This window comes from Pongo abelii, chromosome 16, assembly GCF_028885655.2.
Source record: "Pongo abelii isolate AG06213 chromosome 16, NHGRI_mPonAbe1-v2.0_pri, whole genome shotgun sequence".
Lineage (NCBI taxonomy): Eukaryota > Metazoa > Chordata > Mammalia > Primates > Hominidae > Pongo > Pongo abelii.
Genome location: NC_072001.2, coordinates 86904047 through 86916687, shown reverse-complemented (window position 1 = coordinate 86916687; position 12641 = coordinate 86904047). Strand labels below are relative to the sequence as shown.

Below are 12641 nucleotides of genomic sequence, written 5' to 3'. Positions count from 1 at the left end.
AGTTGGGACTACAGGCAGATGCCATAGCTGTGTAGTAGCCTTGTGATTTAGGGACCTGAATCCAGCTCCAGGGGTGTGGAGAACCTGAATGGTGTGAGCCAGTTCTAACCCTCTTGTATCAGTAGTTGGTTTAGGGATAGGTAGCCTTCTGATACAGTCTCCAATGATTCCTGCCTCCGGTATCTCTACATCACATTTTTGTGTAATCACTGCCCCTTGAGTGTGGGCTGGACCTAGTGACTTGCTTCTAATAAACAGAATGAAGCAAAAGTAATGGGATGTCACTTCTGAGATTAGGTTACAAAACACTGACTTCTGTTTGCCAGCACTCTCTCTTGCTGACACTTTACTGCTTACTCCGATGAAGCCAGCTGCCATGCTGTGAGCTGCCTCATGGTGAGATCCATGGGGCAAGGCATCAGAGGAGGCCTCTGGGAAACAACTCATGAGGAACTGAGGCCTCCAGTCCAACAACTGTGAGGAGCTGAATCCTGCCAGGAACAATTTGAGTGATCTTAGAAGAGGATCCATCCCCAGTTGAGCCTTAAGATGATGAGTCCCTGCTGACACCTGGACTGCATTTTGGTATCTCAGTTCCTTTTGCAAGAGACCCAGAGACAGAGGATTTAGCAAGTTGCACCTGAACGGACTCTTGATGAGTCTTGAAAAGATGAGATAATCAATGCTGCTTTAAGTCACTAGGTTTCAGTTACATGGCAATAGATAACTAATACAGCAGGTGTAACCCAGTCAGTGCATGGTGTCCTCCTGGCCACAGATGAGTAACTTTCACCTTCTATCCATATAAATCGAAGGAACTCCAAGTATTCTAGATAAGGGCGCCTGCTCCTTTCCGTCTCCTTCCGCTAGTGGCAGGAGGGAGGAAGTACTCAGAGAGCCCCTGGGAGCAAAAAGGGACCCTCGTAAAAATCTCTTCTTTCTTTCCCTTAACAATATGGGTAACATCAACCCATCATCTGCTTTGAGACTATCAGGCTTTTTATCATTATGCCCTTTATCCTAGCTTACTTTGGATACTACAAGATGGGCTCCAGAGCACCCATCACTTCCTGAACTCATATCCCCAGTCAGCTTTGCACAGGTCCTTTTATGGCCTCATTTCTTAACAGAACCCCCCATCCCATTCTTTAATCTCTTCTACTGGGCCCCCTGAAAACCACAGTTAGCCATTAGCAAAACTCCTATATTCTCAATTTGAATTTCCAAGATATTCCACTCAACAACTTGTTCTAACTAAAACCTGTTTTCTTCTAAGGGCAGTGCTGCCCTCTCAAATGGTAACCCTCTCAAATGGTAGCTCTGTTCTCTCCCACAGCTCTTGTACTACTACTTGCCCTGGAGGTGGAGAAGGTGTCCTTCTTGCTCCTCCCTACTATTTATAAGCTACTCATTCTTTCCCCTGTGCCCCACATTCCCTGAAAATAAAAGCCTCCCAGTTTTGAATCTCAGTGTAAGCTACTCCCCTCCTTACTGCAATCATCTACAGACTCGCTGGATTATTCTCCTTACTCTTTAAAGATTTCACTTCTGGCCCTCTGTCATTCATCATAATTCCTGTGATTTCAATATCCACGTAGATTATCTTTCTAACATTCTGGTATCTCAGTTCCTTGGCGTCCTCTCTGCCAAAGATCCTGTCTTCCAAGACCCTACCTCAGTCACTTGCTCCCACGGTTTGTTCTTTCTCTTTTTTTCTCTCTCTCTCTCCCTTTCCTCTTCTTTTTTTTTTTGAGATGGAGTCTCACTCTGTCGCCCAGGTTGGAATGCAGTGGCTCGATCTTGGCTCACTGCAACCTCTGCCTCCCGGGTTCAAGCGATTCTCATGCCTCAGCCTCCCAAGTACCTGTGACTACAGGTGTGCACCACCATGCCCAGCTAATTTTTGCATTTTTAGTAGACAGGGTTTCACCATATTGGCCAGGCTGGTCTCAAACTCCTGACCTCAGGTGATCGGCCCACCTCAGCCTCCCAAAGTCCATGGTTCTTTCTTAAGACAGGTGATTCACAACCACTGGGAGTAACTGTAAATACTGTCTTAAGCCACTGTTTTGAAAGCAAAATTATGTAGGCATTTTAGGTTATTATTAAGAACTCTGGGGTTCTACTGGCATTTAATGCACAGGGGCCACGGGTACTAAATGTCTTGTGATGTAGACAGTGCTCGTACAATGAAGAATTAAGTGTCCCACTGGAAATACTAGTAGCACCTGCACTGTCATCGGCAACTACTGCAACCTTTCCATGATTCTATTCAAATACCCCACTCTTCTATCACCATTTATATTTCCAGCTCATACTCAAAATCTGTTGACGCTATCCCTTCCTCATTTACATCTTTCCTCTTAACATATGTTGGATTCCATGGTCCATTGTTATAATCCTTGTACACATCCTTGATTCCCTGGCCTCTAATCTTCTTTGCCCTACTCTCTGCGGAAACCTTAATTCTAGTTAAATTCAATTATCTGTCCTCTCTGTGACTGAATAATTGAATATGCCTGGAGAAAAACACACAACCATTGTGACCCCTCACACTTCAAATTCAAGACCACTGGTCTCAAGCAAGCCTTTAGTATTACCTGGCAATTCAACTTCATTTCCCAAGTTCATTCATTCTCTTATTCTTCTAAATGACTATTTTGTACCTTTTTCTCTCTCTTGAATCTTCCAACATTTTTTCCTATTCTCAGTCTCAAATGCTAACCTTGTTCCTTAAGAAAATAGAAGCAATCAGGTAAGAATTTCTATAAGCTCTCACCCCAAGTATCTACTTACCTGTATCTGTGCCCAAATACTCTGCCTTTCCTTCCAATTTAATGGATGAACCAAGGTAGCCCCTCCAGATGTGCACCAGATCTTATACTTTCTTTCTTTTTTTTTGAGACAGAGTCTCACTCTGTCACCAGGCTGCAGTGCAGTGATGTAATCTCAGCTCACTGCAACCTCCACCTCCCGGGTTCAAGTGACTTTAGTGCCTCAGCCTCCCGAGTAGTTGGGACTACAGGCACGCACCACCACACCCAGCCAATTTTTGTATTTTTAGTACGGTGTATTTTCACCATGTTGGCCAAGATGGTCTCGATCTCTTGACCTCGTGATCCATCTGCCTCGGCCTCCTAAAGTGCTGGGACTACAGGTGTGAGCCACCACACCTGGCCCTACCTTCTTGCTTTCTAAAGGACACTGCTTCAGCAATTCTTTCTTACGTGATCATTTTGTGATCATTTCTGACTTGGATCATTCTTACTAGCATATGTAAATTCTCCCATCAAGAAAAAAAAGACCTTCCTTGAACTTCTATCCCAGACCATGACTATTAAATATTTGAAAACTAAAACTATGCAATTAGCCCTATATGATATCAGGACTCATTATAAAGCTACTATAATTAAGAGAGCGTGGTATTGACCAACAGGACAGAATAGAGAGCCCAGAGAGAGACCTATGAATATATGACAGATGCACTGCGGATCAGAGAAAAAAGGAAGGACTATGCAATAAATGGTGCTGGTTCAAATGGTTATGCTTAAACAAGACAGAAAAATGCTAGCCATAAAAGGAAAGTTTGATAAAGCTGACTACAATACAATAAAATTTAAAAAGTCTGTTTGCTAAAAATATCAGAAAGAAATTGAATAGACAAGCCATAAACTTGGAGAGGATATCTGCAAGAAATGTGACGATCCATGTTAGTTAGAATCCAGAGTATGTAGAGAAGTCCTACAAATCAGTAAGAAATGAAATCCAGTAAGAAAATGGGCAAAACCCAAAACAAGCACTGTACAGAAGAGAAAACATGGGTGGTCAATAAACATGAAAGGCAGCTCAACCTTATCATTAATTAGAGAATTATAAATTAACACTATAATGACCATTTTATACTCACTGTATTGGCAAGAATTAAAAAGCCTGACTATGCCAAGTTAATCACAGGGAACTCTTCTACATCTCTGGTGAGAATGTCCAACTACTAAGGAAGATAATTTGGCATTATCTTGTAAAGTTAAAATCCATCAACTCACGACTCAGTATTTTCAGTTCTAGTTACATATCCTAAATAAACTCTTGTACACGTATACTAGGAGACAGGCATGAGAATGCTCACAGCCACACAGTTCATAATAATTGCAAAAAGCTGGCTGGGCGTGGTGGCTCACGCCTGTAATCTCAGCACTTTGGGAGGCCAAGGCGGGCAGATCACGAGGTCAGGAGATCGAGACCATCCTGGCTAACATGGTGAAACCCCGTCTCTACTAAAAATACAAAAAAATTAGCCAGGCGTGGTGGTGGGTGCCTGTAGTCCCAGCTATTCGGGAGGCTGAGACAGAAGAAGGGTGTGAACCTGGGAGGCGGAGCTTGCAGTGAGCCAAGATCGCACCACTGCACTCCAGCCTGGGCGACAGAGCAAGACTCTGTCTCGAAAAAAAAAAATAATAATAATAATAATAATAATAATAATTGCAAAAAGCTGGAAACAACCCAATTGCCCATCAATAGGAGACTGGATAAATAAGTTGTGGTATACCCATAAAACTGAATATTATACAGTAGTTAAAATAGACTACGGTTACACATAACCACATGAAGGAATCTTGGGAAAACAGTGCTGAGTGAATGTCATAAGTTTTTAAAAAGCTAAAAATAAGTAATATTAAACAATATACTGTTTAAGTATATACCTATATGTTAGGCATGGGCAAACATTTTAAAAAGAAAAGGAAATAATACAACATTAGTGCTCATCTCTGGGTAGGAAGAGGGACTGGAAAGAATAAGTAAATAGATACAAGTTAATTGTGATGTTCTAGTTTTTAGGTTCAGTGTAGGGTCACTTTATAGCTGTATAACCTTATATTTATATATATTATTTTGTATATAACAAATATATCATTAAAAAAGGCTCTTGCTTCCCACTTGAGCTCTTACTAGCTGTGTGATACTAGGCCAATTTTTCAGTCTCAGTTTCCCCAACTAAAAAGCAAGAGCAATACCTGCACATACCTCCTGAAGTTTGTATGAGGATTAAATGAGATAATGCATGCAGAGTACGCACAATATGTGGCACACAGGATACTAGTGCTAGCTAGTAGCAGCTATTATGTTCTAAGGTGCTTTCAAGAAGAAATGGTTTTATTAGTGGTTAGAACAATGAATCTACAATGCATAGGATATATAGAATGAAAACGTAATCAGTAAAGTTGAAATCATGTGAATGGATAAGATGAACACAAGACGTTTTCAGAGGAGAAGTGTGCCAAGTCAGACTGAAGAAAGGAGCTCTAGAAAGAGACTAAGAAGGAACAGGGAGAGGAAGCGGAAGAGATTGGTAACCTGGAGGAAAAGTCAGGAGGAGAAATGTCTGATGATATTAAATTTTGCAGAGGTGAAAACGAAGACTAAACGAGACGCTGGATTGGGCAAGGAGAGGATCACTAGGAACCTTTACAAAAGCAATTTCAATGAAGTGGTCAAAGAAGAAATAAGAGTGCAACGGGTTAAGTCATAAGGAGGAGGAGAGGAAATGGAGACTGGGAGAAAAGATCATTCTTTTTACGAAGTTTAGAGATGAAGGGAAAAGTGAAAAGGGTAAAATATAAGATTGAAGGGAGGTATCGTCAAGATTAAGGGAGACCTTAGGCTGTTTATAGGCAGAGGGGAAGGAGCCAGTGGAAAAGAAGATGTGGTATAGCAGAAGGGGACAAATTACTGGGTGTGCTTTGGAGAAAACAGGAGGAGATAATATTCTGAACCATGACAATAGAAAGATGTAAATTAGTGCTTCTCAGACTTTCATGTGCATATGAATTACTTGGGGTTGAGTTAAAATGCAGATTCTGATTCAGAATCTGGAGTTTGGGGCAGGTCTGAGATTCTGCATTTCTAACAAGCTCCCACCTAATGTTGATGCTACTGGTTCACTGACCACATTCTGAGTATTAAGGGGGTAGGAAAACTCTTCCTTTGTCATGAGAAGTGCATCTAGAAATAAGTTTGGTAGTAAAGGGAAGAGAAATTGTTGGAGTTGTTGCTATTTGCATATTGAAGTGACCTGACATAAAGGTAGCAGGTGGAATAAAAAGAAAATCAAGTGAGCCAGGTGTTCAAGTTCTCAGTGAATGTTAGCAGGTATATGTCCCTGGGAAGGCTGCTGGCAAAAGTAATGATAGAGGACTACTTATTAAAGAAAAGTCAAGAGGATGAAGAAAAGCAGAGGACAGAGTAGGGCTGAGCTGGGTGAGAGGAATAAGAGAACAATCAGAATCATAATACTTTGGGAGTAATTATAGATAACTGAGATGAAGGAAGAAAAGAGATGAGAGGTAAACAGGACTGACATGAACAGGCAAGAACTCAGCTGAAACCAGATAAATTTCTTAGGTCATTATTTTTAAATGATTTGACATTGTCTAACTAGTCTTCATAGAGGAAAGACTCAAGGAAAATGCATGGGGGCAAAATTTGCCTTCATCAAGTTTTTTACAAAGGTGGACTTACCTGTGCTTTGAAGTTAACAAAGGTTAACAAAAGTTATGAAGAGTCATTGTAGACAAATTTGTCCCTAGGGGCACTTTAAATATCAATATTCAAACATTGCTTGCATATTTAAAATCCTCATGGGTACAATGAATTACACACTGCTTCTGGGAAAGAAGCAGCAGTATGTAATACTCTATTTTGAACATGCCATTGATTTTGTGATAAAAGAAATACAACTGTTGAATTTTGAGGTGGCATTTCATAATTTCAGTATTTCACATTGTACTTTAAAAAGACTCTAAAGTTGCTAAAGTTAGTATAAAGAAAAATAAACCTGTTCATAGAGATCCAAATTGACAGGCAGGTATAATTCTCACTTGGCTCTTTTGTTCAGACTCTAAGAATTTGATTATATTAAAGAGCTAGTGGATGCATATACTAGGCTGAGAATACTTCTCCATTTATCAACACAATGTTTACTAACGCTGACATATGGATGCTGAATCTGAAGCAAAATGTCTTCTAATAGAAGGTAAGAGAAATTATAAGCACATCCTTACCCCTTCACTGGTTTTCTGCAAGTCTGAAGTTGTGTTTCTTGTGTCGTTGCCCGCATCTCCACCCTCGGAGCTGCTTTTGTTTTCCTCTTCTTTGCAGTCTTTGTCATCTTCATCTCCTGGAGATTTCCGGGACTGTTTAGAGGATTTCTAAATGTTTAGACAAGTTAAATATTATAGTCAAAAGCAGAAATCCAAATGTACAAGTAAGAGATGCAGAAATAGCTGACTTGCATCTATCTAGTCTTAGTGGTTGATAGAGGATATACTGACGTAACATGCAGTATGCCAAGGCTGGGCTAGGTGACATTGGACAAATCATTTCACCTCATTGGACCTCAGTTTAACTAGCTGGAAAGGAAGCAGAAGTGGGCTAGGTGACCTCTTAGTTATTTCCAGCAATGTGATATTAAAAGCAGAAAATGAAGATTAATGTATCTAGAACACTGTCAATGAATAAATACAGCTGGATGGACACCACCTTAAGAAGGCTACAGAACTAGAAGGTACCCTAAAGGTCATCTTGTCCTCCCCATCATTTTATAGTAGTGGAAATTGAAAGAAGTGAGGTGAACTATCCAAGAGAATATATAGATATTCATGCTGGAACACCTCTTGAAGCTGTTTGGTTAATGGGATACCCAGAATCATCTTGACAAAACTGTTTGATATAAACGAATCTTTTCAATTATGGAGCATTATTTAAGAACTCAAGGCCATACTGGTGAACCAGTCCTTTTTCCTTGTCATCTTGCATTTGAAAACAAGATGAACTCTAGAGGAAGATGAAAATACAATTAGTTTGCCTCAAGAGTTACTTGGCAGCATTGCATTAAAATTATAGAAAGCTGGCCCCAATTGTGTGCCTTAAGAAAGTAAAATATAGTATTTTTCTACACTTCCTCTTTGAGACATTTTAAGAATCTTCAAGCACATTGCACATTGCAAATAAGAGGTAAGGCAAAACTGATTTTGCCAAGTTACTTCTGGTCTTCCAGAAACAAATGAGCAAACTGAAGCTTCTTCAGATAATCAGTTTTTTAAAATGCAACTTTCAAAGAGAAAACATAGGCCGGGCATGGTGGCTCACGCCTGTAATCCCAGCACTTTGGGAGGCCAAGGCAGGTGGGTCACCTAAGTAAGGTCAGGAGCTTGAGATCAGCCTGGCCAACATGGCAAAACCCCGTCTCTACTAAAACTACAAAAATTACCTGGGGCCAGGCGCGGTGGCTCACGCCTTTAATCTCAGCACTTTGGGAGGCTGAGGTGGGCAGATCATCTGAGGTCAGGGGTTTGAGACCATCCTGGCCAACATGGTGAAACCCCGTCTCTACTAAAAATACAAAATTAGCTGGGTGTGGTGGCGCGAGGCCTGTAATCCCAGCTACTTGGGAGGCTGAGGCAGGAGAATCACTTGAACCTGGGAGGTGGAGGTTGCAGTGACACTCAAGCCTGGGTGACAGAATTAGACTCTGTCTCAAAAAAACAAAAAACAAACAAAAAAAGAGAAAACATCCTCTAGCTGTGTGACAGAATATATAATTAAACTGTTTCTATTTTACTTAACTGAAACTACCAGCCAAGCCCAAAATGTCAGTTTAAAATGTGATTTTTACTTTTTACATGAAGGGAAACAGGGATTTAATAATACAAATGTGGAGTATTTCAAGTGATCAAGAATGACAATAGTAAAAGTGAAACACTTTCTCCTTATAGTATAATTATTAAAATGTAGCAACTGCTTTATATAGTGATTTTCAAATAACAGTCCTTGATAGACAGTTCTTTTTTTTTTTTTTGAGACAGAGTCTCGCTCTGTTGCCCAGGCTTGAGTGCTGTGGGGCTATCTCGGCTCACTGCAAGCTCCGCCTCCTGGGTTCACGCCATGCTATTCTCCTGCCTCAGCCTCCCGAGTAGCTGGGACTACAGGTACCCGCCACCACGCCTGGCTAATTTTTTTGTATTTTTAGTAGAGACAGGGTTTCACTGTGTTAGCCAGGATGGTCTCGATCTCCTGACCTCGTGATCTGCCCGCCTTGGCCTCCCAAAGTGCTGGGATTACAGGCGTGAGCCACTGTGCCCGGCCCCTGGCAGTTCTTATAATAATGAACAACTCCCTAAAATTTCTAATGCTCATAAAGGATCTTTATGAGTAACCTTATAAATTAGTTTATAAGTATTACAATTTGGCATGTATTTGGGATATACAGAATAGAATTAGGGCATTACTAGAGTTTTATTAATGAGTCACAACATTTAGTATTCTATGAAGAAATCTGGTTGCCAAGCTCTATTTGGTAACCTTGAAAAATTTTTCAGATTACTGAAACTCCTGTAATTTTGAAGGACTCAGTTTTATCAGTGTGGTCTTAAATTGGTTATGTGTTTGATTTTTGCTATCTTTGTTTTTTTAAACTAAAATTACTGGTGGTTTATCAACATCAGTTTAGTTTGTTGTGAGGCTCTCATTAGTCCTATTTTATATAGTAAATAATTTGTATGCAAAATATTTTTGACCTATGATTTTCCAGTATCTGCTATGACTCAAATATGAATAATCCACAGCCTTACTGCTAAAGAGAGAAGACATATAATCTCCTTCAAATCTACTATAGCATGACTTTTCATTATGATTACTGAGCGTTTTCCTTAGAAAACTGAAATTAGGTGAGGTAGAGGAGACAGGTGTGGGGCCTTTTCCTCTACCCAACTGGAATGTAGTAAAAAAAAGTTTTGTGAGCCACTAATTTTCCACGCAAAGGAAGACTACTCAACTCTTAAGAAACAGACATAAAAACTGGCCGGGCGCAGTGGCTCACGCCTGTAATCCCAGCACTCTGGGAGGTTGAGGCGGGCAGGCTGTTTGAGCTCAGGAGTTTGAGACCAGCCTGGGCAACATGATAAAATCCGGTCTCTACTGAGAAAAAAAAAAAAAGCAGCGTGTGGTGATGCACGCCCGTGGTCCCAGCTACTGGGGAGGCTAAGGTGGGAGGGTAGCTTGAGCCCAGGAGGCAGAGGTTGCAGTGAGCTGAGATTGCACCACTGCACACCAGCCTGGGTGACAGAGCAAGACCCTGTCTCAAGACAAAGAAAAAAAAAAAAAAAGGAAAATCACCATATTTGTTTTTTAAAAAGCATTTGGGAAGCAAAAGAGAACAATGAAGTTATGCTAGGCGAGTGGTTCTCTAAATATGGTTCCCAGATCAGCAGGATAAGCCTCACCTGGAAATTTGATTCCTAGACCCCACCCTAGACCTTCTGAAATAGAAATTCTGGGGATGGGGTTCAACAATGTTTCTATTTTACTTAACTGAAAACTACCAACCAAGCCTAAAATGTCATGTTAAAATGTGGTGATTTTTACTTTTTACAAGAAGGGAAAACAGAGATTTAATTATACAAATGTGGAGTGTTTCCAGTTAAGATCAAGAATGACAGTAAAAGTGAAAAACTTTTTGTTCTCCTAGTAAATATAGTATAACTATTGAATGTGGCAAGCTTGTCAAACAATGTAAGCTTGTCTTTATAAGTCTTTCATGTAATTCTAAAACATGTAACAGTTTGAGAACCATTATGCTAGGTTATTTCATTGATATTAAAAATAAAAAGCTATTCTTTTTTTTTCCCCCCTTTTGAGACAGGGTCTCACTCTGTTTCTCAGGCTGGAGGGCCGTGGCATGATCATGGCTCAGTACTCGCCTGGACCTCCTGGGCTCATGCAATCCTTCCACCTCAGCCTCCCAAGTAGCTGGACTACAGGTGTGAGCAATCACTCCCGGCTAATTTTATTATTTGTGGAGATGAGGTCTCACTATGTTGCCCAGGCTGGTCTCAAACTCCTGGGCTTAAGAGATCCACTTGTCTCAGCCACTCAAAGTGTTGGGATTACAGGTATGAGCCATTGTGCCCAGCCAAAAGGCTATTAAATGATCATGAAGTTGTAATCTTCAAGAAAAGCAAAGGAAATGATCCCTTAATTTAAAATAGATAAACATTAGTAAGCTAAGTATATCTTTACCCTTTCTCTGCTTTAAATTTTAAGTCCACCCAGGTGGAGCTCCATTACTTTTGGTCTTTGTAACAAGCAATAAAATAATGGCATTTAAAAGCCACATATCCACACTATTAAATGCCTAGGCAACATTAGGTAGCTTAGATAATTTAGGGTTGCACAACACATTAGGTGGAAGCTCAGCTGGCAATCATAAATTAAGTAAAATCAATTCAAGTAGGTGTTTAAATGAAGTCCAAAATGCTAAAATTCAGTTTAAAAAAATAATTGCAATGGAAGATAAAGTCTGACAAGAAAAATTCTAATTACTTTGTCGTCATTTGCAAACTTTATCCCCATCCAAGGCAATCACATGTTTTTCATTAGGTACACAGGAAATAATGCTGCATTCACACAATTCTGCCTTATGCCAGTTGGGTAAGATTTTATATACTGCCAAAATAAATGCTGATAGTCTAATAAACTCTAGGTACTTGTTTTTAGAGTTTCCTAAGTATATTCAGCCACTAAACACCAGAATTTAAATAGAAGTAATTTATCCAGGTATTCAATCATGTGACAGACCAATTATAGTGAAACCTGTAACAATTTTTGGTCTTCAAGGATCCATTTATCTTGCTTTCAGTTTCTAAAAGGTGAATAATTTTCACAATCTCAGAGTTCTTTCAATTGTATTTCTGAATTACCATATGAAAAAACCTAGACTTTCAATTTGCAAATCTAGGATCATGTCATTCCTCTGTTTAAAATCTTCAAGTATTGTTACATTTGGAATAAAATCCAAATTTCTCATTATGGCCTACAAGTCTGCATTACTAGGCCTTTACCAGCCTTTCCCCCCTTGGTCATGATTCTCCAGCCACACCTTCTTTCAATACAGGAAAAACATGCTAAACTCTTCCCTGCTTCAGAGCTTTGCTGCTACATTCCTTTCCCTCTGCCATATATGGCTTCTCATCCCACTGTCTTCTTTGAGGTCTCAGCATAAACTATACGTTTTCAGAAAGCCGTGGCCATCCTATCTAAAATAGGGGACTATTTTAGGTCCCCCTGCTCCCATTCAATTCCTTCACACCCTTTCACAATTTATTATTTATGTGATTTCTGTGTGCTACCCCCACTCTCTGTTGCACTGTAATTTATGTGAAGGCAGGAATGGAGTTGCTCACCGCTGTATACCTAGTCTGGTGTATGGAATAGACCAGGTGATCAGGAAATAAAAGAACTGAATAAATAAACAGCCAAAGCACATTCTTTGAAGCAGAATGACAAGTAAAAATATATCTTTTTATAGTCATGTCACATAGTAATGTTTTGGTCAGTGACAGACCACATATACGAAGCCTAGATGTGTGGTAGGCTGTACCACCTACATTTGAGTAAGTATACTCTATGTTGTTTGTACAATGACAAAATTGCCTAATGATGCATTTCTTTTTTTTTTTTTTTGAGACAGAGTCTCTGTCACCCAGGCTGGAGTGCAGTGGCATGATCTTGGCTCACCGCAAGCTCCGCCTCCTGGGTTCATGCCATTCTCCCACCTCAGCCTCCTGAGTAGCTGGGACTATAGGCGC

At 40.1% G+C, this 12641-nt stretch overlaps 1 protein-coding gene across 4 annotated transcripts in view; it reads right to left on the bottom strand.

The window, feature by feature from the left end:
- Positions 1–12641, bottom strand: part of HDGFL3 (HDGF like 3) — a 92234-nt gene that overhangs the window by 29113 nt on the left and 50480 nt on the right. For all 4 annotated transcript variants that reach the window (XM_054531765.2, XM_024232464.3, XM_054531766.1 and 1 more), the window contains exon 5: positions 7059–7205. In XM_054531765.2, coding sequence (XP_054387740.1) covers positions 7059–7205 — 147 coding nt within the window. The remainder of the gene's footprint in view (positions 1–7058; positions 7206–12641) is intronic.